The sequence below is a fragment of the Serinus canaria genome, chromosome 2 (genome assembly GCF_022539315.1).
Source record: "Serinus canaria isolate serCan28SL12 chromosome 2, serCan2020, whole genome shotgun sequence".
In the NCBI taxonomy this organism is placed as follows: domain Eukaryota; kingdom Metazoa; phylum Chordata; class Aves; order Passeriformes; family Fringillidae; genus Serinus; species Serinus canaria.
The window spans coordinates 28,693,787-28,717,590 of record NC_066315.1 but is presented as its reverse complement, the minus strand read 5'-3'; the positions used below and the strand labels follow the sequence as shown (position 1 = coordinate 28,717,590).

The 23,804-nt window shown below is 35.2% G+C and overlaps 1 protein-coding gene across 3 annotated transcripts in view; it reads left to right on the top strand.

Annotated features, from left to right (window-relative positions):
• The window catches only part of DGKB (diacylglycerol kinase beta), a 331,032-nt gene that overhangs the window by 47,440 nt on the left and 259,788 nt on the right, over window positions 1–23,804 (top strand). For all 3 annotated transcript variants that reach the window (XM_050971447.1, XM_030234719.2, XM_030234706.2), the window contains one exon: window positions 12,929–13,005. In XM_050971447.1, the coding sequence (XP_050827404.1) occupies window positions 12,929–13,005 (77 nt within the window). The remainder of the gene's footprint in view (window positions 1–12,928; window positions 13,006–23,804) is intronic.

Sequence of the window (23,804 nt, the reverse complement as noted above, 5' to 3'; positions counted from 1 at the left end):
TCTTGGGTGTTGGGGTTTTTTCGGATTTGGAAAGGGGGGGTAAATTGTAGATTATTTTAGATGACTTCTCTGAGTATAACCTCTTCTTTACTCTTTGTGAATGACACTAAGATGGAGATATTCTGACAAGGGTCTGGCATATATCTTAATGGTGCAGAGGATTGTGCATCAATACTTTCAGGAGACTGGGTCTTTATTTCATAACTTACCTTGAAGCCATGATCTCATACATAGTGAAACTTAGTAAGCCATTTATTTTCTAAGGTTTTGTTTTTAGTGCACATTCTGAGATAGGCTTTATTTTACTGATGGTACACACTGTTAGGAAAGCATTGGAACAAAACCAGGTCTTTGTGAGAAGCTTGAGCATAAATGTAGTGACATTTTTCTTATATGTCTAATTATGTACTACATCCAAGATTAAAAAATTACCTTGTAAGAAAATTTACTTTGTAAGAGAATGAAGAATATATGGGGCTGCAGAAGGAGTGGGAGAGGCCAGCTTGGGTCATGCCTAGACACCAAGTGAAAATTGCATCTCCTATATTCATTGTTAATTGTGTTTGTTAGGGAAGCCTGTTCCCTGATAAAGAGCATGCAGTGAACACTGGTTTTATAGTTGTTTTATGTTTGTCTATACAGTGGTAAATTTAAAACATATAATAGGCTCCAATAAAGTGTGATACCATTGCTTAGGAAAAGCCATACTCCCTATGGACATTAGAGTTTATCTTTCCTTGAGGGGAAATGTCTTAAAACTTTCATAAAGTTTTAAGTGAAATACTGTTTATTTCACTTGTATTTACTGTATGCCTGGCAGGCTCCAGGACTTCCAATGTCTTTTTAACAAGAACAGATTCCTTGGATTACAGTGTTTTAGAACAGTCTTTTTACAACATAGTTATTTAAATGCTTTCCTTTGTCTAATTCTGGAACATGAATAAAAGAGCAAAGGGAAAGCCCATATTCAAAAGCAAAGGAAGAGTCTAAATTGTTTCCTGTATCATCCTTTGACAAAGTTCTGAAGTCAAATTTTGTTTCCTTTGCACTTTCAGAAGTCTTTCACTGTATCAACCAACTTTCCTTTTTCTCATTTTTCCTCAATCAAAACAAGCTATGTCTGTTAAGCCTGATCTCCAGGAGCAGGTGAGTCAGAAAGTTCACAGATGGTTTACTCTTCCATTTACTTGAAATGTAACTCTGTTGGGATTGGAATGGAGCTCCCTCACAGCTAGTCTGTTAGCTCATTACTATTATGTTGTCTTTTGTCAGTGGCAACATTATGTTGATGAATGCCAGTGTAATGTTACTGGTGTTTTGCCACTAGGTTAGTGAATTTAATGTTGTTATAATACATGTATTTTAGGGCTACACATTCATAAAACATTTGAATACATATGTGTTAGATTTATGTTAAGCTTACTATAAATAGACATTTATCATCTTATTTTTAAATATACATTGATTTTAGTTTAGGGGCGTATCTTTGTAGTTTGAAGCATAGGTGACAGAAAAGATACTTTGCTAAATTGATTTGTTTATCTTATTTCTATTTTTTTCCCCTAAAATGTGGGATAAAATTATGGATTGACAAATTAGATGTTTGCTGCAAAAGTTATTGATTGTTGTCAGGATTTGTGGCAGGAACTATTTAAGGAAGGACCCACTCAAAGATGGGGAACACATTTTTTATTTGGAAACAGAGTTTGTATAGGAAATCAGTTGTAAACTTGCCAGAAATTGCTAAAAGATATTGTGACTCTAATAACAGGTAAATGGCAGAATTACTTTATGAAATGTAGTGATTTGATCAGTATGGTACTTACAGCAACTGTCCATAGTGGGTGCTGGCCTCTGAGGAGGCCATGGAATAAATTGAATAAATTGGTACAGTCTATGCTCTTTAAACTATTTCTATATGTATAATATAATTTTATAATAGACCTTTTATAGGGCTACAAGTTTCTATAGAGGAGGAAGATACTAAGTTGGATGATACAAGTAAGCAGGTGTAAAACTAACTCAGAGTATGCTGAAATTGTAGTCAAAAAGTAAGTGTGTCTAACACGACTTTAAAAAAAACTGGCTTAATGTAACTACCTTTTATACCTCAGAAGTAAATTTTTGACACAGATACTGATTCCTCTCCTCTTCCAAACTGTTAGTTAAATATCCAAATAAATTTCATAGGTCACTATTTGATGGATTTAAAAAACCCTTGTGTGTGTTAGAAATGCATTTAAGATGACATGCTGTTTTGGCAGTATTAGGAATGAACCCCAAGCTAATGCAACTTAATTCTGAAGATTTGTTGTTGTTTAAGCAGTCCTTTATCTTATTTGTCATAGTTCTTGGCATTCTTGTGGGCAAGAAGCACTGTTACCATTTCGTAGAACTCTGTTTTACCATCTTTCTGTTAAATGATATGCTTTTATAGTACAAGCTGCATTTTTCACAGTTTATTTGATGAGGTCTTTGGTTTGTGGGATGGTAGATTTATTTCAAGATACCATCATGTAGATCTGTCACGTACCCTCAGTGTACAGAACTTTGGTAGTAAGTAGGAGTCACTTGGCTTCCATCCTTTTCGCACAGTGCCTTCATAATTATGTCTTAGCTCATTCACACAATCATGGAATAGTTAAGGTTGGAAGGAACCTCTGAAGATTATCTTGTCCAACCCTCCTGCCAAGGCAGAGTTACCTAGATATTCAGTCAAGGATATTTATCCAACAGTTCAGCATTATTCTTTTAAGGCAAAAATCAGTCTAGATGTGTAGTACTTCTCATTTTATTCCCTGTCTTCAGACTGCCTATGACTCAGATTTGCTGAAAACAATCCATCTTGTATTTCCCTGAAGTCAAGCACAGTGATTCTTAGAAAGGCCAGGGTGTAACCTATAGGAAGGGACAGACTAGTTCTAAAATGTAGAAAGCAGTGTATTACTGTATGTGTTCCACAAAAACTGGTAATTGGTGGTAGCACACAAAAGAGCAACCATCTGTCCTGGGGAATAAGCTAAGAGAAAAATTAAGTGTGAGAAAATACAAATGAAGAACAGATTGATGGGATGAAACCATAGAAAATAATTTTAAGATTGAAGCTGTTTCTGAATATTTGAACAGAGATGGCTGAGAATTTGTGTTCTTGTTCACTTGTTTTATTGGGTGAGTAGGGAATTGTAGGAAGTGGTAAGAGAGTAACAAATAAAGCTTAAGAGGGCACTGGGCTCTGGCTTCTAAGCCCATAGAGAACAAGAAACCCAAGTATATTAAGCTGTTTAAATTAAATAGTCAAGCAGATATTGTTCAGGATGATTAGAGATCTCTATAAGCTTGCTTGTGGGAGCTATTTATCTGAATAATGTTATTACCTTGCCAAGTAAGTTTCTGTGAAAATACAGTCTTCCTTAGAGCGTCTCTCCCTGATATTCTTGACACAAAATGTCATTTGATAAAGTCACAGATGATCCTGGTAGTAGAGTTTAATGCTGCCTATGTCAATGTACTATATTATAAGGTTTATTCTTGCTTGCTGTTTCCTTAGAACGCTGGAATGACAAAGAATTTCCCAGTTCTAGCTTTGATATTAAATTGGAAAGGCAGAAGATGAAATCTCTTTGTACTAAAGCCAATACAAAATTCAGGTCTAAGGTTTTGTAGGGAAAGGGAAAAGATTTGAGATGCATCAAGCAAGGATCAGTAGAAAACAGATCTCCAGGAGTGTGAACTGATCTTAAGGGCTTTCTTTTCCTCGTTGTTCTTGCATGACATCTCTCTTCTGGACACTCTATATCTCAAGTATTTATCTGTTATGGTCCATATTGTCCATAAAGGCACATAAGAAATTAGTGACACAAAACAATTAATTATCTGAAGAAATTATTTAATGATAAAAAATATATAGCAAGTCGCTAAAAATGCTGTTTAACTGTACCAAACTTGAAAACAGCTGGCTTGGATGGAAATAGATTTTTTTAAAATATAAAAGTTTGCATCTAGAACATTTACGGAAGTAGTACTTGAACCATTTGTTTCTGAGAGCAATGAACATCAAACACATTTCCCAGGATAGATTTAAAATGACATTTGTTAAGATAAATGAACATATATTAATATTTAATGTGTGAAAATATAATATAAATACTGAGCTGCTTTGTTACAGTAATGAAAATAGGAAAACTCAAAAACTTCCTGAGATACATAAGGCATAGTTGTAGTCTCTTACCAGTTGTTTATTTCATTAAATTTCAAGTTACAGCAATTAGGAGAACAGTATTATCCCAGAAGTTAGGTCTTGAACTCGAACTGACTTTTTTATTGGAACTGATCAATCTGTAGCATTTTTTCTTTTATATTTTAATTCTATCTATTTAGCAGTAAACTTTTTCAGTAGCCTTTTAAGGTATCTGAATGTGTAAATACCACAGTGGAAACAATCTCTGCATCATACCATGCCTTTGTAATTAAGCTTTTTTAAATTTTAAATTTTTAAAAAATTGCTTTGTAATTAAGCAATGGTTGGGAGGCTGTGACTTGTAAGCAGATGTTTGCTAGCAGCCCATTCCTATGGACAACAAAGCTGTTACCTTTTCAGTGACAAACTTTAAACTTTCTATAATATTAATGTTTCCACAGGCTCAACACATGTAATGCTGTAAGTACTCAGAGAAAGATTCTAAAATTTATATGGCAAGATTCTCACCCACAGTGGTGATAAATGAGAGCTGTTGTTGTCAACACTTTCGATACACATGAACTTAAAAATATTCTACAAAGGAAATAGAAATTAGAGAAACTTTATAAAAGCAATAATGATTTTTAAAAAAAATTATTTTTAGCTAGGAGTATTGAGTCATGATTCAGGGAATTTCTTATTATGCATACTGGAGCACAATTTTAAGTACTAAACACTTGCCCCAAGAGTTCAAATCTGCTTATGCTATCGAAAGAGATGTGGAATATAAAGGAGAAGTATTGTTTCCCTTCCCCAGGTTCTAAATGGCCACCTTCTGCTAATTTTTATAGAGATTTGATAGATTAGATCAGGTAATGTCTTGCTGATTGCAAAAACTCATCTGAATTCACCAAATGGTGCATATAATGTCTATGTGTTTATTTATATATAAACTAAAATGCAAGGGCTTGGAAACATTGTATTTGTGTATACAGGGTCTATGTGTCTGTATCATGTGAAGTCTCCACATGGAAATGTAGTCAGGCAATAGAGAATTTTGTACATGCCAAAATACCAGTGGCAGTACTGCTCTGCTCTGATAGATTTTCTGGTAGTTTTGATAGCCACTAAATGTTGAAAAGCTTTGATAGCATTGTCAAGGCTTGTTTCTATGAGTCCTGCAGGGAAGAGGCTCTAGTGACCTCTTTTATAGCTGCTCTTCCTCCCTGCACCAAGCATGAGATCACTAAGAACAAAAGCTTAGGAATAGTTTTTAGGACAGAAAAAGGGCAATCCAGTTTATACTGGTATTTATTCACAGCAAGTGCAGGAGTCTTCATCATTTGTAGTTCAAGATCTGGATTCACGTGCACTTGTGTTGCTAATGCTCTCAGTTTTATGGCCTAGGTATGTATTTGACTTTAAAGGCTTTGCTCCCATGAGAAACTGTAATAGAGAATCATGATTGCAAGAAACACAGATTTTTGTAATGTCAAGAATCGTCACTGTATAAACATTTAAAACTTTGTAAGAGGAAGGGTAAAATGAACTCGATACTTTGGAAACAAGAAACATGATAAAGCAAAATGGGGAAAAAAAATCGTGCTCAAGAAGAGGAAAAAGGGGAAAAAACTAATTTCAAGAACTATCCATACTGTAAGGAAGAAGGGAAGGACCAGATGTAGCTTTAAAATTTTGTCTTGCAATATACCTTATTCAATAATTTTTGAAGCCATAATTGAAGTTTGGGTTAAATAAACTTCAGCTTTAGGATAAAAAGGTTATGCGTTCAAAGTATACAAATATAAAAATTCAGAGAATCACAGAAACAATATAGTTGGAAAAGACCTCCAAGATCATCCAATCCAGCCTTTGACTGAATGCCACCATTCCCATTAAAACATATCATGAAGTACCATGTCACTTTTTTGGGCACTTGCAGAGATGGTCAGTCCTCCACTTCCCTGAGGAGCCCGTTTCAATGCTTAACCACAATTTCAGTGAAGAAATTTTTCTTTCTAGGCAACCTCCCCTGGTGCAACATGAGGCTGGTTTCCTGGGAGAAGAGGCCAGCCCTCATCTGGCTACAGCCTCTTTTCAGGGAGTTGTAAAGAGTGATAGGGTCTCCCCTGAGCCTCCTTTCCTCCAGGCTGAACAACCCTGGTACCCTCAGATGCTCCTTGTAGGACTTGTGACAGACCCTTCCCCAGCTCCATTGCCCTTCTCTGGATGCCCTCTAGCACCTCAATGTCCTTCTTGTTGTGACCACAGGATTTGAGGTGGGACATTTTGGGGGAAACAGAAACAAGGGAATTACTGTATTTTTTAAAATTATACTTCAAAACCTGTAGAAATATCCTCAAACTTAGAATGCTATTTCCCTGTTCCCACTTAAAATCAGACAAATTGCCTGCTGAATTTCTAACCAAACTGATTTGACTCTTCATTCCTAATTCGTGCTTATATTTAGTGTTTGGAATGAAATATGTTGTCAACAGCATTCCTTCCTTAATTTAATAGACAGTTGTTTCATCATCATTCTAACTGAAAAGCTTTTGAGCTTGGAGCCTCTGTCTGGTGATATGACCATCAAAAAATAAAAAGGAAATCAGAAAAGGGAAATGAGAAAAGGTTTGTATGAGTTTTCAAACTCAATTGTAATGATGGAATCTGAGGACTGGAGAAGCTCTCAAGCCTTCTCCTCCTTCCTGGTCTCAGTGCAAGGCATTTTTTAACAGACTGACAGGATCTTACTTGCCCTTACCCCAGGGAGATGCCCAGTGCGTGGCTCTGGGGCTGCCCACTGCCAGCTGTGGTGATGGGACAGACCCTGAGGGTCAGGGCCTGCCCTGCTGACCCAGAGGATCCATGAGGTCCTCATCTCACAGAGCCCAAATATTCACAGCAGCCTGATGAGTCTTCCTCTCAGAGATGCACCCTGAGGAGCTTTCAGACTTTTGAAGATGTAATTTTCAGAATGTCAGGAAACAAAGGAGTTGAAAAGACACTGAGAAAGTTAGCTGGAGTAATTTTAAAATGTAAAAATCTGATCTTTTTCTTATTTAACATTTTTAACAGTTATTTAACTCAGGACTTAGCTGCAGTTCTGCTCAAGTTCTGCAGTCTGTTTTCATCCTTTACTTATTTCTTCCTTTGAAAGTTCACCCCTCTAGCAGACTAAAATTAAGCCTCCCTGACTCCCTGTTTGCCATATACTTTTTACTTGAACATCTGCTTTAGGGAAGAGGGTTTGGGTGGACAATTATTTATTAATGTGGACTAAAGATGTGTTGGCACATGCAGTCAATATTGCTTTTTTTTTCACACAGTATCATTTAGTTCATAGCAGTGGGTAAAATGAATCTGTCTTGCTCCTTGTGTTGCTGAGCCCCAGCAGGGAGGATGGGTGGAAGAGGCAGCTCCTGTTTTGGGTGCCATGAGGAGGTTTTCCTCTGCAGCAGGAGCTGCTGCTCCTACACCTCTCTTTTTGTACCTCCTCCATTCTCTGTTGCAGAAGTCACTTACCATTTTATTTATTTAGGCAGCATCATCCAATTCTGACTGAGTTTCTAAGAAGCATTTTTTTCATAACTATCATAAAATTCTATGAGAATGTCATTTGGAGGGTGAAGTTAAATTCTGTTTACAATGTTACCCAAACCATTGGTAGCAGAAGGGAGGTCTCCTTTAGACCAGTGAGCAGTAATTGCCTTTTCTTCTCGGCCACTCTTTGAAAGGCCACAGTAAGTTTTAAATTCTCATTATAAGAAAGCTAAGATCAAGTGTTTATCCTGTTAAAGGTTTAAAATGTTTGTTTCTTTTGTGAAATTTTCATCAAAAGACCACTTGTAAGTTATGATTGAGAATCTATATTGGCAGTGTACATATGTACAGCTGTACATATGGGCAGCAGAGGACATGTAAATCACTGCCTTCTGCCCGTGCAGTAACAACCATCGGGCATCTCTTACCACCAGCACAGACATGCTGCAGCCCTGAGTAATGCTTCATGAGCCATATCCTTACTGAAATAACCTCTTTGTAGAAAGGTGAGCAGTTTTTACTTGATGGTGCTGGTTTGTTGATGGGCTTGGCCTTTTTAATACTGGAATTTCTAGACCAGTAAAGCTTTAGATTAGGCACAGCTATAGCTTGAGTAAAAGCATTGTCCAGTTCTCTGAATAAAATGAACTAGGCAAAAAGAAATAGAAGTTGTGCATGTAAATTTAGATACACAGGCATTACTGTATTGTTGTATCCACAACAGAAAGGAAAATCCATAGAATAAGGATCTGTATAAAAATTGTAATGCCAACTGATTGCTGGATTTCTCTCTGTGCTTCTCTTTGGTTTATCTCTCAAGAAGAGCTTTTGAGTTTGTGCGAGGCTTTTTTGGCATGCAGGAAATTGTATATGTATGGTTGGACCTTTTGCTTTTCCAAGTCATATTAAGATGTATAGAAAACCTCTGTGAAGCTTTTATATTTTGTATGCCTGTGATGTGTTTTATATTAAGTTTACAAAAGGCAAATGGAGATAGAAAGTGCTTATTAATCTACATGTTATTGTAGGTGTTAAAATTAGTTATGGCCCAATAGATATGTAGTGTTGTTATGACTTTCTGTTGAGAATTGTAACTCAGTAATTTTTTTCTGATTTTATTTCCTTTTAAATTGAAAAGAATTTCTGTTTACATAGCATGTGAGTTTTATGTAAGTTGTCTTAGGAGTCTTTCTTTAAGGAAAAAAATATTTTGAAGAATGAGGATGAGGAGAAAATGTAGAAGTGTGTGATTTGGGCACGTTTTCCTTTTGTTTTGTGTATTCTGATTATAGGAGAAATAGTACACAAAATTCCAGTCTCAACTAAGTGCTCAATTTACTTCATCTGAAGTTGAGTCACTTTAGAAAGTGAATAATAATTTTTAATGTGGGCTAAACCTCAAACAGTTTTGAACTTAGTATGTAAATTTGTCTTTAGTTATAAAAGGTACCTTTGTCAGGGCTGAGAGATAATTAAGAAAAAAACAATATACTTTGATACTTTTGCTTTTAGATATGCAGGTTTCATATTTCCAGTGTTATTATTTTAATTGTTTTGCCTTTATTTTTTATCCCAAGTTGCATCTTTATCGTTTTGGAGCCTTAAATTTAAAACAAAATTTCTACAGCATCCAATGTAGAATCCAGCTACTTTTCTCCCCTGTACTTGTAAAAGCTTTTCAGTTAGCAGTCTTTCATACCATGCCTTGCCCATTTATTCTGCCCCAAACTCACTGGGGTGTGAGGTAGGAAACGGCATCTGCTCATCCAAGGAAAACTCTGAATCCTGGGCCAAAGTTTCCCTTTTTTTTTCCCTTCCACCCTCTTGACTAAATGCAAATTGCAACAGAAGATGGGCTGAACAGTAAGAGTTGAAATCAATACAGGCAGGGGACAGAATTGAAGGTCTTTTGTATTTTTACTGATTGCCCAAAGCATTGACCTAGTGGGTAATAAAAATAACAAAATTGTAAAAGCAAAGAGAGATTTTTCATGAAACAAACATTATATTTCAAGCTGCATTAAATTTGTAATGTGCCAGCTATAACTTAGCAGATAACATGGGATTTAAGCACCGCCATGACAGGCTATATACTATATATACACATATTTAGAAACCATCCTTCTTGAGGAGAGCTTGGAATGCAGAGACTTAGACAAAGAAGGAAATTGTCCTTGATCTTAAAAACAGCTGAGAGTTTAGAACCATATTTGTGTTTTAACATGAGTGGTGCTTAAGAAGGTACTGAAATTGCTCTGAAGTGCTAAGATGCTGAGGCATGCACAACATCTGTGCTTTTAGGAAACAGGGAGAATACAGGTTCTGTTTACACCAGCATTTTACAATGATTATTTAGATGACTTGGATCAGACAAACTGTAAATAAATCCATACCATTGTTTTTAGAAAAAACTGTCTTAGGAAAAAATTTTAGATACTTTTGTATATATTTTCTGGAATTTTTTTGCTTATTTTTTTTGACAAAGAGCATGTACTTGACTATTTTTTTAATGCAGTTGATAACATATTATTGGAGTTTCTATTCCATACAGCTTCCTATAACAGTTTTTGTTGTCTTTTTGGTTTTTACTTTTTTAATTTGATTCCTGAAAAAGAGAAGAAAATGATCCTATTCTTCATATCCCTTTAGGATATTAAAGCTGGAACATGTTCCCAATATTAGTTTGCCTACTCAATGCTGAGGAAGAAGAATTAATTTTTTCTGAGGGTTGTCAGCACTGTTAGGGAATATGCAGGCAGAAGATGGTGTGTTGGCATTCTTCTTAAAATATCAATATGTCATTTGAACAGTTTGAAAGATCTCTGTTCTGGGTTGGATACTGTCACATGTACTGAAAAAAGTGATTGAATGACTGTGAACAAAAGATTGTAAAAAATGATTATTTTCAAAATTTTGCTGGACTAAAGCAGAATTTACATCTGCAGACCTTTATTTTCTTGACAGTAATTTCAAACATGAAGGCAATGCTTTTTGGATGTGACTATTTTTAAACTCATGCATGAAAAAGTTAAGTTGTTGCAGTGGAGCATATTTTCTTTCTTGATACTTGACTAAGGAAATGTGAAAAAAAATAAAGAAAGCAAGAATTTAATTTAATTTCAGTAAGTAACATAACATAGGTTTTGCTTTTAATTACAGTGTCATAGGCATAATACCGATTTAAAGATGAATGGAATATCTGGCAAAATATGAAATGAAAGCATAGTCATTACTGAAAGAAAACCTCAAGACATTGTTTTAAAATTTCTAGAAAGCAGTCTGTTTCTATTTTATTTATGTATTTTTTAATTTGGATAATAAAAGATGTGTGAGGGAACCTTGCTGTTTTTCTGTTTAGTGTTTGTATTTAAACTTTTCTCCAAAGTTCAGAAAAATCCTTTTTTAGGCTGAGACTCAATCACCTCTGTCATACATCTGGTCATCCCACACTGCTTCTTTTGTAGCTACTGCCATCATTATCAGATGCAATGACTTTTATATACCACCATGTATACACATACTGAAAAACATATTAAAATAATAGAAACCAAATAAAAGTAAATTTTTGTCAGTCATCAATTTGTGTCCTTGTCCTGGTCAGTAAGTGTATGACCCACTAACTTCTATATTACAGCTAAGAATAAAATTTGTTGCTTAACATATTTATTCATTTATTTATTTATTTTACATAAAGTTGTGATTTTTTTGTTGCAATTCAAATGACACAGCAATAACATTATAGATGGTTTTATCAGGTAAGTATTTGCATTGACTGCTCATGAGACCTGCTAAAAGCCGTTCCCTGTAGTTTACAGTAACATTGAAATACATCCAATTAGTGAAAATATACGATTTTATTGGGGCCACACATAGTCTCAGATGTTTTTATTTAAGAAAATTTGGTAAATGAAAGATGTTGGGAAAAGCCATTTCTATTGCTGTGTAAACTGTGTATGAGAGTGGGAGAGAAACGCCTCCTCCCAACACCTCTCAAAACTGAATTTTAGTGTTGTTTCCTGTTTATAGCTGCTATGAACTGTTACAGAACTGTTACATAACTATTGTTCAAATCCTTGGCTGCTACATTTTCAGGTCATATAATTTGCTAAACTTATGTTTTAGAGTCACATTTAAGATGCTGGATTTCTTTTAAGTCTAAGAACTATTACAATGCCATATTTTGTTGATTTAATTAAGAGAAGCCATATTAGGTCCTAGTGTTTGTAATATTAAGTGTCTAAATAATTGCTCTAGGGAGTCCTGTTCTTGCTTTACTCTTTCCTTCTCTACTTTACTTCCAGGTTTTGTTGTAGAAATAAAATTGCAGATACAAAGTTGAACTACTCTCTTTCTCACTGCTTTGGTACTCATTACTGGTTCATGGTCTTGTGGCCATTATGCACATTTGACCATTGTACACTCAACTACTGCATTTTAACGAAACAAATGAGTTACAGTTATTTTTCTTGTATTGCTGAGATGTTTAATGAGGAAAAGATGGTTATGTGCATTATGAGTTCTAAGTGAATCTGAATTCAAGGGTTTAATGTAATGGCAGCTTACTGAAGTAATTGCTTTGTTATTCTGCACATAGTTAAAAAAAATTGGAAAAATTGTTTCCACCTAATTCTGAACTGCAGAGATTCGCACAATTCTGTTAGGCAAAAGTTACTGAAGCTTATAGTTTTTGGAGTACCTGAGAGTTCTGCAAAAATTGAAGTTTTGAGAACAACATTTGTATTCTGTGATGTGACCACTGAAGAGTTTTTTTTTCTGGAAGGTTCCCATTTATCTTGATATTGTCCAGCTCCTGTACTCACTGGCAGCTTTGCCAAAGGAGATTTTGTAGTGCTGGTGGAAATAACCATGTTTTGTGGTTGACTCAAGGACAAGAAAAGTGACTTGAAATAGTCCTGAAAAAAAGTACTTCAGAAATATGCTGTTTAACAGTTAAGGTTTAGATCAAAGAGTGTTTTTTTCTGAGCATTTTATGTTTACGTGCTGGTTTTTACAGTAGTTGCTAAGAAGGCAAAGTATGTTCTAATTTTCTTTGTGCCCACAGCTCTCATACAGCTACAGAAAATTACTAATGTGCATTGTGAAAAGCTATTAGCAGTTTTGATGGTTGTTTTTTTAATTACAGTTCATATTATGTAAATCAGTGTTCTGTATTTTCAATTTCTCTCTCTTTTTATTTTTTTTATCCAGATTCCACCAAGAAAATTAAGGATGTCTTAGAAGAATTCCATGGCAGTGGTGTGTTAGCAAAATATAATCCTGAAGGGGTAATTTTTCTTGTTTCTTAATGATCAGAAACCGTGGGGACAGATTGTAAATTATATGGCATTCTTAGCATTTTAAATAGAAGATTATTTATAAATCAGGTGTTTGGAGTATTTGAAAGTGTTTGGAAAGCAAAAAACCAGGATGCCATATGATCTGGAATATCCCTGTTGTCACTTGGGGTCAGGTATCCCAACTGTACCCCTTCCCAAATTTTTATGTACCTTCAGCTGCCTTGCTGATGGGCTGGTGAGAAAAGGCCTTGACTCTGTGTAAATAACTAAAACATCCCTCTGTTATCAACACTGTTCTCAGCAAAAATCCAAAACACAGCTCCATGAAAGCTACTGTGAAGGAAATTAACTCTATCCCAGCCAAAATCAGCACACAGATCCCTTTCCCCTTCTCCCATCTACCCCCCAAATAAAAAACAAACACCCAAAACACCTCCACAACCCTTGTGATAAGATTAATAGGGTTTTCAAGTGTCTGAAGATTGGAAATGTTAAGCGTAGTTTCAACAGTTATAAAATTAAAGTCCATTAAGATTTCTTTTAAAATTCTGTTTCCCTAATGTTGTTTCTGTTCGTGGGATTTTCTGATGTTATGAAACAAAGAATTCAGCTGAAAAAAAGCTATGTGTGCATATTGTCACTGCAGATTCACCACTAGACAAGGTATTCTGATTTGGCTGGAAGAAAAAGGCAGATTGTTTTCTTTTCTTATCCTCAATTGAAATTTGCATTTGCTTAGCACATCCTAATAGTGTGATTCAGAATGTAGCTAAATAAAAATCTGTTTCAGTACCGTTTCTAATAGTAATATTTCTGACTGTGCTCACATTATATGAAATTCAGGATAGAAGCATGTGCTAACCATGATGAAAATTACTAGATATTACATTTCAGGATGTAAATGCAAAAAATTTTTGAAAATATATTGGCTGCAATACCATTATTGTCAACTAATGAGTTATAGCTTATTAAGTATTGAAAAATCATTTGATGCTTTGAACTTGGCCAGGCATAATGCTAGTCATTTTATTCAGTTTCTGAGGAAAAAAATATAATAATTCAGTAAAATAGTGTGAGTTGATCCTGTAAATGATCATCTTAGATTTCCAGGATTCTAGTTAAGTACATTCATAGAATATAAATGAATGGGAATGGTGTGATCATCCACAGACTGTAGGACCTCCTTTACCTGCTTTTTGTTAAAATATAGACATATTTTGGTTTTGTTCTTTTTTTTTTTTAGGAAAAAATGTGAACTGATAAAATGGTCTTAATCTGTTATATGTTTTTTCTTCTAATTCTTCACATATTTCCTGTCATCATACATGTTCAGTTTTGTGAAGCATACCCTGTTTTTAAAGTAAAAAATAACTGCATTTTATGTGTATTTAAATAATACATTGCCATGTAGGTAACATATTTTCAAATTGTCAACTGCATATAAGCATGATTACATAAAGTGGTGTGATTAGTCTCTTTTAACAAAATAATCCTTCCCATTTGGGGCTACATGGGAATTCAGTCATGGCAAGATGGGTACCCTGGAAAACTGCTTTGACTGAAGCCAGGTGAATTCCGTGCAAAGCTGGAATTAATAAGCACAGCTGGTCTTGAGATGAGTCTGTGACCCTGCATGGTGTCTCCCTGGTCTTCATTTCACAGTTCTTCATTTGCAGAATTCTACCAGTGTAATGAAACATCCAGAGCAGCTGAGTACCCAGGGCAGGGAGCAGGACAGGAGGGGAGGGTAGGGGAAGAAGGAATTCAAGACAGGCATCCTGTGATGACTTCAGTATCTTCAGCAGGAATCAAGCTATTCACTAATTCCTGTGTCAATACTGGACCTAGGCTGACCCTGGAAACTTTTGCACTTTGCTGCTTAGCACTTAGACTTCAGAGAGTGCAACATAAAGAAAACATAGCTAGCAACAAAGCTACTTTGGATCTAGTAAGGTTTGTTAGCTCAAGGTTCGTGCCATAGCTGAAGTGAAAGCAAAGTGGCTGAAATTTCCTCTGGCAGTGAGTGAATATTCTGTTCTGACAAGCAAACTGCCTTTCCACAGGTGTGTCTATATTTTTGGCATGCATTCAGCCTGCTGTGTGGATAAACTCTTTACAGAATGATCTGCAAGTTGATTTTATGTGGTTGGATGAGGACTCTGTGGACTTGGTTATAAGTAATTAGCTATTATCTGTAAATGAGATGACAAAAATTCACTGATCCAGCTGGCATCAGTCTCAGTGCAGCTATTTGTTTCCATATATTCTGTACACCACTTCTGCCTTGTTGTTTTGTTTTGTAGAGGATACCATCATATTTTCTTTTTACCTCTTTCCTAGATAATTATTTTATAAACACTCCAAATGGTTTGTCTTGTGCTACCAAAAGATGATGTCAGCTTTTTAACAAGGGTCATGGGTCACAGACCTGTGTCAAATTCATCAGAGGGATATATTTAATTAAATATTTACTTATATATTTACTTAGGTATTTCAAGGGTTCAGGAATTTTTTTTAACTGCATGGGTTCTACAATGCAGTTTTTTGTCACAGGCTGATCCAATGGAATGCAAATAGCAAAGGAATTGGTATTCAAAGCTTGCTAACTGAAATAATCTGGTTTGTTTTACATTATTTTATATCTTGTTGAGTGAATGGATTTTAAGATTATGGGAAGTGGTGTATATAATTATCAGAAGGTTACTCCCTACTACAGGGATTTACTTATGGAACTTTTACTCTCTCCTTTCAGTGTAAGGGAGATGCCTAAAATTTCTACAAATACTACTTAACACCGGCCCTTTCATGTTCTTCTCTAAGTCAGTATCAAAGATACAATTAAGAACAGATTTTATACATGGTATAAGACACATCATCTAAGACCAGCCTCTTGGAAAGCTGTGGTTAATAAATATTCTTTTCATCATTTGAGATCTATTTATATTAATTAATTTCATCCATTTCACTTTGACAAGAATTAGGAAAGCAGAGCTAAAGACAGTGTCTGAATGGGCAGGAAGTACACAGCATTGTGTGCCTGTAGACCTAGTGTTGTTATCCTTTTTGAGTGCATCCTGATTTTTTGTTTATGGAGGAGTCTCTTGGCTTTCTTGGCCACCTGGGCATACACTGGCCCACATTCAACAGACTGTCAAGCAACATGCCCAGCTCCTTTTCTGCTGGGCAGCTTTCCAGACAATTTTTCCCCAGCCTGTGGAGCTGCCTGGGATCACTGTGTCCCAAGTGCAGGACCGGCACTTGTCCTTGTTGAACCTCATGTCACTGGCCTTAGCCCACTGATCCAGCCTGTCCTGATCTCTGTGCAGAGCCTTCCTACCCTCAGGTAGGAAATCAGAGCTCTTGCCCAACAAGGCATCAGTTCAGACTGAATAAGGTGCAGGTCAAACCTTGGTCCAAGTCATTGATAAAGATATTATACAGGACTTGGTGAGTGCTGGGAAACACCACTTCTGACTGGATATAACTCCACTGACCTCCACTCCCTAGGCCCAGCCACCTGGCCAGTTTATTGGCCAGCAAAGGTGCCCCTGTCTAAGCCATGAGCACACAGCGTCTCCAGGAGAATCCAGTGTTAAAGGATATACTAAAAACCTTAAAGGTCTTTTCCAACCTTGATGATAACAATTCTACAAAAGTCCAGGTAGATAATATCCTCATCTACTAAGCAGGTCACCTTGTCACAGAAGGGTGTCAAGGACCCAGGAGTCAAGCAGGACCTGCCTTTATGAAGCTCCTGCAGGCCTGGCCTGATCCCCTGGTGCTCCTGTATGTGTCATGTAGTGGCACTGAGGATCATCTCCATGATTTTTCCACTTGGATTTTAGAATATTTAGTTCTCATAACTGAATTCAGTTTCATTTACAGCTTTTCTTGTTAACAATTTTTTATGCCTTTTTAAAAGTACACGTAGAAGAAATACTAACATTATATTTATTTATCTATCTTGGTTGTCTGTCATTGCATGTTTAGAAATAAATTGCTTGCACTGTCTAATAAAGACTAGAGAGCTGACTGAGACGCATTTTCTTGACTTATGAGCTAATGCAAGAAAATGGGAAAGTCCATCTGATGTCTTAAACCTGCTCATCTAAATCACTAACCTTTCACTAAAAATATTTCTATTATAAAAACAGAGCTTGGGTGTTATGACACTGCACTAATGTATGTATGTTCTTTCTTTCCTTGCATGTGTTACAGAAACAAGATATACTTAATCAAGTAAGTAATGCTAATTTGATTTTTTTTTCTTTCTTTATGCATAGGTACAGTATATTTTATTTTGTAGGCTTCCATTGAGATGTATTTATTAATAAATATTGCATGTGGCTGTTTTTTCAGATAATAGAGTAATATTTAAATCTGAAACCAGAATGTATTCCTTTTCTGCACAGAATTTGTCACGGAGTGAATTTCATTTTTGTCATTCACAGTACCTAATTTTACTAACATTAATTGAGTTTAATATAAGAAATAAGTTAAGAGCAAGTAATTGACTTGTTCCATACTTGTCACGGAAATTTCTCTTTAGTGTGAGATCTCATAATGGTCTGTATTATTCTGAAATGACAAGAACACATCTCAGGAAAAAATATTAAATACTGATTTCTATAACCATATAATACCATTTATATGTAGCAGGCTTAAAATTGCAGATTTAATAATTTGAATAAGGCTTATGCTGTGCTTTGAGCAATTGTGACTTAACAGCAATTGCAAGAGAAATGTTTAAAATGCTGATCATCAACCCAAGAAGCTACGCCTGAAAAACTTCAGTAGCCTCAAACAAGGTGTAAAGGTAGAATGAAAAAAAGAAGGAAAGGAAGAAGGACTAATCAAATGGATTATTTTTTCAAGTGACCTAGTTATCCTTTCTTGGTAACACAGAGGTGTTAAAAAGCTCCAGCTCTGCTGTTCTCGGAAGAGGCAGCCAGAACATGAGAACAATGAGAAAGTCAAGAGAGAGAAAGGGGCAGTTTTGTAGGAACACCTCACTTTCAGGGGTCAGAGGCCTGTTGAACTTTTGGAGATGTGTTAGTAAGAGCAGAACTCCCCAGTGGCAACAGGGCTTTCTTCAGCTGACCAGCATTATTTCTTCATTTTTTTTGATAAGCTAAAAGAGTTACTTCAAAGGGTCCTGAAAGAGAAAGTTTCAGCATTAAAGCAGTGTGTCTGTGACCATTCTTGAGCGTAATCTCATCAGTATTTAGCTAATTACTTTGTCAAATGGGTAGGTGAATAATAATAGAATCAACAAACTAAATGAAATTAGGGAATTAATATCATACTAGAAAAGCTTGATGAGGTAATGGGCTATAATAAATGGAATGAGGTGCATGTGTGCAGGGTAGAGTGTAGTGTATCCTGGTCCAGCTGGCATTGTCAGATAAATTAATGTGTATGTAGCTGATCACAAGATGAATGCAAAGTATCGTTGTGGTTTAGTCATGAAGGATGTTACTGGGATGCTGTAATAGTGTTTCTGTGGCCATGGCAGTCTGGAAAGAAGACAAAGCCTGTTAGATGAGGTAGTGTCTTAGGATCATTGACATTAGTGGAAAAGTAGTTAAAATTTCAAGCACACAGGAATATGGTTTGAAAGAATATTTTGTGTTCTTTGCTTCAGCTATGTTCTTTGATGTGACAGAAGATATTAAATTCCTGTAAAGATCTTGCCATATTATAATATATTAAGTGAAGTATTTCCACTACTAATAGGAAGATTTAATTTTCTATAAAAAAGGTACTGCAGAAGTCACATCTTTCTACTTTTGTCCAAATGATGGGATGAAGTAAACTCAAACTGGAACTAATTTACAGAAGGTTAGTAGGATGTGCAGAATTATAGCATATATAATGTAGGAGAAGCCTGTCCCTCATATGTGAGAAGCTGAAGTTGTATCTTTCTAGCTACAGAAGAAAAGAATGTAACATCTCGTGTGTATCACCAGCAGAAACCTCTAGGATTCAGACACTGGGTACTCTGTTTTTCTGGCTTCATGGGCAAAATTTCTAGGGAAAGTTTTCTGCATACCTAGAGAGTTGGGAAGCCTGCCAGGCAGAGATGCTGGCAGTCTGGCTGGGAGCCTGCTTTCTGTGGAGCGTGTTGAGGGCATTGAGGTGTAAAATATTTCAGATAGTCAATTTCTGCTGCAAAACCGTTCAGTTTTGAACATTTCAAATTATCTTTACTGGTCTCTCTCTATCTCCTTTAGTCAGGCTGTGCTACCAGTGCTAATCTTCATTGGTATCCTCCTTTCCTTTTGATACACTTCTTTGCTTTAAGGACTTATTTTTATCCTTTTTTTCCTTTTCATTATCGTGTTGTACATTAGTTTTGGTTTAAAATTAATGAGCCTATTACCACTTTAATTTACATGTCACATGGTAAAAAAGACAAAGAGCTTTAGACAGCCTATTTAATTATGATGGGGGGTGTTATTTGTTTGTTTTCATTATGAAGAACAATATGTTATGTTTTGGATTTTTTTTTATTGTGGTGACTTCAGCCATGCTTGATTCACCTGCATCTGGATAATGTTTATGAAACTGCATAGGAAAACAAAATATAGCAAAAGTACTTTTAGTCATAATTTATTGCAGGAATTAATCAACAAATGGAAATATCTTGAAATCTTCTTGTGCAGCAGAAATACTGATGTATGCAAATGTATACATGTATAATAGAGTAGATTTCACTCCTCATATCCTTTTAATTCTTTCTAAGCTATTCTTTTAAATATTGGTGAGGAGAAAGTCAAACTTAGGTCAATTAGTATATCTCCAGTTTTGCTAAAATCTGTACATTTACTTAGCATAAAGTGGGTGTAACTTATTGACTGATGGAATGGGACGTTTTAAACCTTTTTTATTATTCCCAGGGAAGTTCCAATTAGGCTCAGATTGTGTTAAATCTCAGCAAACAGATATTTCATGTTCATTCATGAAGTGAAAGGTTATTAATTTGTATTCTTTAAAAATTTAAAAAGGGAGAAATGAGCAATAACAGGTAACATGACATTGTCATGTGTTGCTTTTCTTACTAAAAGTGTTATAGCAAGTATTTTCTAAAAATGTAGCTGAAATAACCTCCACAAAAATTTGCAATGCACAGACAGGGTCATTACAGGTAAAATATGTGAGAATACCACTGCTAAAGAACATGCTTAGATAAGTGATTTTTCTTAATTCTAAGCACATTATGAAAATACCAATTCAGACATGTTTGTCTGTGAGTAGGTTTTTACACAATCTGCACATGCAGATAAGTTGTTTGTTTCAACCAGAACTTTTTGTCATAACTGAAATTTTTCAGGGATTCCTTTTTTTTTTTTTGACTTTGTCTTAACTATGCTACCTACCCCATTTTTCCTGACCAATTCTTCTAGGGCAGAATGCAAACTTTCTTCTTGTCACTTTGTTTGATATGTAATAATTTCAGGTAGATTTTGAATTATAATCTCCTACATAAGCCTTCTAAAAGTATGTGATTCATCACTCTTCTTGAAAAAAAATCCCACCTTTGTGTAGTAAATGTAGCATATTCAATAAGAGTTGAGTATTAAATACAAGTACTTATGTATGTAAGGATACTACTTAAGGATATACAAACTTATGCACATAGAGAATTATGTATTAAGGAAAACCTGCTGATAAAAAAGTATTTGGATTTTCTTTTGCCTGCATGTAAGATTGAGATGAGACTGCAGTAGCTGGTGAATGCATTTCCAACTTATTTTGGTAATTAGTGTCAATTTATTTTAATAACTTGAGAAGGTTATGCTTAAAAATCTATTTATTGCATAAAAATAGAGTTTTCCCATTTCCATTTTAGATGTTTTGTTGAGCTTACTTCTTTGAAGAGCTGGGGGAAAATTTTGGCATTAATTTATGTCTGTGTATTGGTAATTATTCAAATATTATTTGTCCATATGGAGTATTTGGTAGGAGCAGCTTGTGAGAGCATGTGGGTTTTCAATTTTTTTTTAAACATTCATATCAGTAGATATGAATTTGAATGCTGATATAGCTAAGAAGTAGTTTTATTTGGTTACCAGAATTTTCAAAATTAATTATGTAAAAACCTGTATTAAATTGAATGCTTAGATCAGAAAATTATAAAGGCCTTGAATTTAAACCGAATTTTACCTTGATGCCCAAAGCTAGTCTTCTTGAGGAATTGGAAATTTAATTTGAATGAGCATTTGAAATATATTTTCAACACCAAGAACTTATGCATTCTCATGTGATTAATGGGTTTTAACTTGTTAATCCTCTGTATATAGTATCTACACTTTTTTTCCCACATCTTTTGGCAGTGTCAGGTTTTGACATGTGATAATCAATGAATCTTCAAGACTTTGACTTTTGTGGGAATGCTTTAGCACTGGTATTCACAGCTAATCGCTTCATTGTCACTAATGCACTCACATCAGTGTTTGCCAGTGTTGTCATAGCACAATGTGTGAATCAAGGCCCTGTAATAGCTACTCTTAGTCAACAGTTCATTTTTCACATATTAGGTCAATATAAGTAGTTTAAAAAGAACAATCAGTTAAAGGAACTTACCCAACCCCAGAAAATAACCCAGAGTAATTACTGTCAGTAGATGAAAGCTGATTATATTTTTGGCACCATTTGGAGATCAGACAACAGAGTTTTAAAAGTAATCAATTGAAAATTGCATTTTCAACATAATTCTCTTTCCGTTATGTGTGAAATGTTCTTTTTAATAAATGAAAACCATATGTCATGGAAGTCTCTTGAAATGAATGATTCTCTTTTTTTCTTTTCTCTCTTACATTCTGTTTTTCAGGATGCTGAAAATAGTGGCTTATGCTGAAATATTTTGTACAAATCTAAAAGAAGAAAAGACCAAAAAGAATGTGGTATTTTAAAAGAATTTGTGGGTGGAGATTAATTTCAAATGCTAGATCATGTCTTGTTCCCATTTATGTGGCCAGTGTGGTGGGGAAGAATAAAAGGGGTATTATTCTTCCCCTCCCTGCCCTGCTCCAGCCACAATGGCAGCTCTTTTGTCAAGAGACTATTAATTTTTTGATGTCTTGTGAGGAGAAAGAAAGTAGAGTGATACAGCTTCTCTCCCTTCTTTCAACATGTCATCCAGAAGAACTGATTGCTGTATTTACACTAGCTAGGAAAGTATAGAACACAGTTAGACCTCTTCTATTGCAGCTTTTAGGATAGATCTTGAGTCAAGCTTTCATTTTCTTAATAAATTATTGGTTCACTTCAAATGTATTAGTGTGGTAGGAATTAAAATACTACGTAGAAAGTTAAAGAACTTATATAAAAATGCAAAATTTTCCTTGCATGTATCCTGTTTTTCACTGAGGAACCATGCTTTCTGTATTCTCCATGTTGGGATATACTTTTGATGTCTATATCATGTAGAGTTCTATGTGTTGGCACAGAACATACATATAAATTCTTAAATCTTCAATATAAATACCTGGATCTTTCTTGGTCTTACATATCTGTGTTTACTATCAATAAAGCAGGAAAGCAAGTTAGAAAATTGAACAATTTAACTGCTCTAGGAAAAAGGACAAAGTCAAATACAAACTGTGTTTATAGATGGAGTTCAGCCTCTTCTTCTCTGTTGCTCAGGGTGTTAGGAGCCATTCTGCTGCTTGGGACAAAATCAGGCGTTTTAAGGCACTTCCATAGCATGCTGTAGCCATAATCAGGAGATAAAGACCTGTGGCTTTAGCTGAGTGTTGGCCTGTGTATGTGTGATACAAAGCTAGAAGAAACCTGAAATTTTCTGCTATTTTGCCAAGCAAAATCATAACTGCTACTTGGAAACCAGGCCTTCAATTCCTGTTCTTCCTGGGACTGAGACTCACCTTCTGTGAAGTAGCACTAAATTAGTGTAATGTACTTAACAGTGAGTGCTTGAGAAAAAACAGAACTCTTATCATAGTAATTGGAGATGTTTTAAAGCATAATAAGCATAGACTCATGCACATTTGTTTTTCCTTGGAGTTCCTAATCTTCTGCTTATCTGGGGTTCAAAAGAAAATGAAGTGTGGGAAGCAAGAGCTTTGCTTTATGCCATTGGTGAGGAGTAGAAAGAGAAGTAATTCTTTAGTGATGTTAGTAAGGTAAAAAACATCACATATCTATGAGATATATTGGATACATTGCAAAGAAATCCACATATGGTCATTATATTATGGAAAGCAGTGGTTGCTTTAATGTCAGGTTGGTAGTATTTTGTGCAGTAATAGAAGTATAAAATTCCAGACTACTTTTTAAGCTATGAATAAAATGAGATTTTTAGTGCGCCTAAAAACCCCAAACTATTTTTAATGGTTTTGTTTCTTCATAGTTGTGAATTCTTTAGTCAAAGTAATCAGTGTCATCCTGGAAACTCTCTTGAAATATGTAGTTTATCCTGGAAACTGTATTTAATCAGTTGCCAGGTCTTTAGTTTCTTTGTGACTTCCACTTCTTTAAAATTAAGTTCTTTAGAAATCTTTTTTTTCTAGTTCAATTATTGCCATTTGTTTAAATGTGTCTTTTTATGTGTGCTTGATGTTCTTTCATGTGATTTTGTGTGGTAACTTAAAAAGAAGAAACTTATGTTCAGATGTAGGGAAAAACAATATCAGCTAATAGTTTGGGCAGGAAGATCATGGAGCATAGCATAGTAGTTGGTGCATAGCACATATTTTGGTTTTTTGAGGATGATTTTATGGGCATGTACCCCTTCTACTAGACCAGATTGCTCAGAGCCCTTGAAA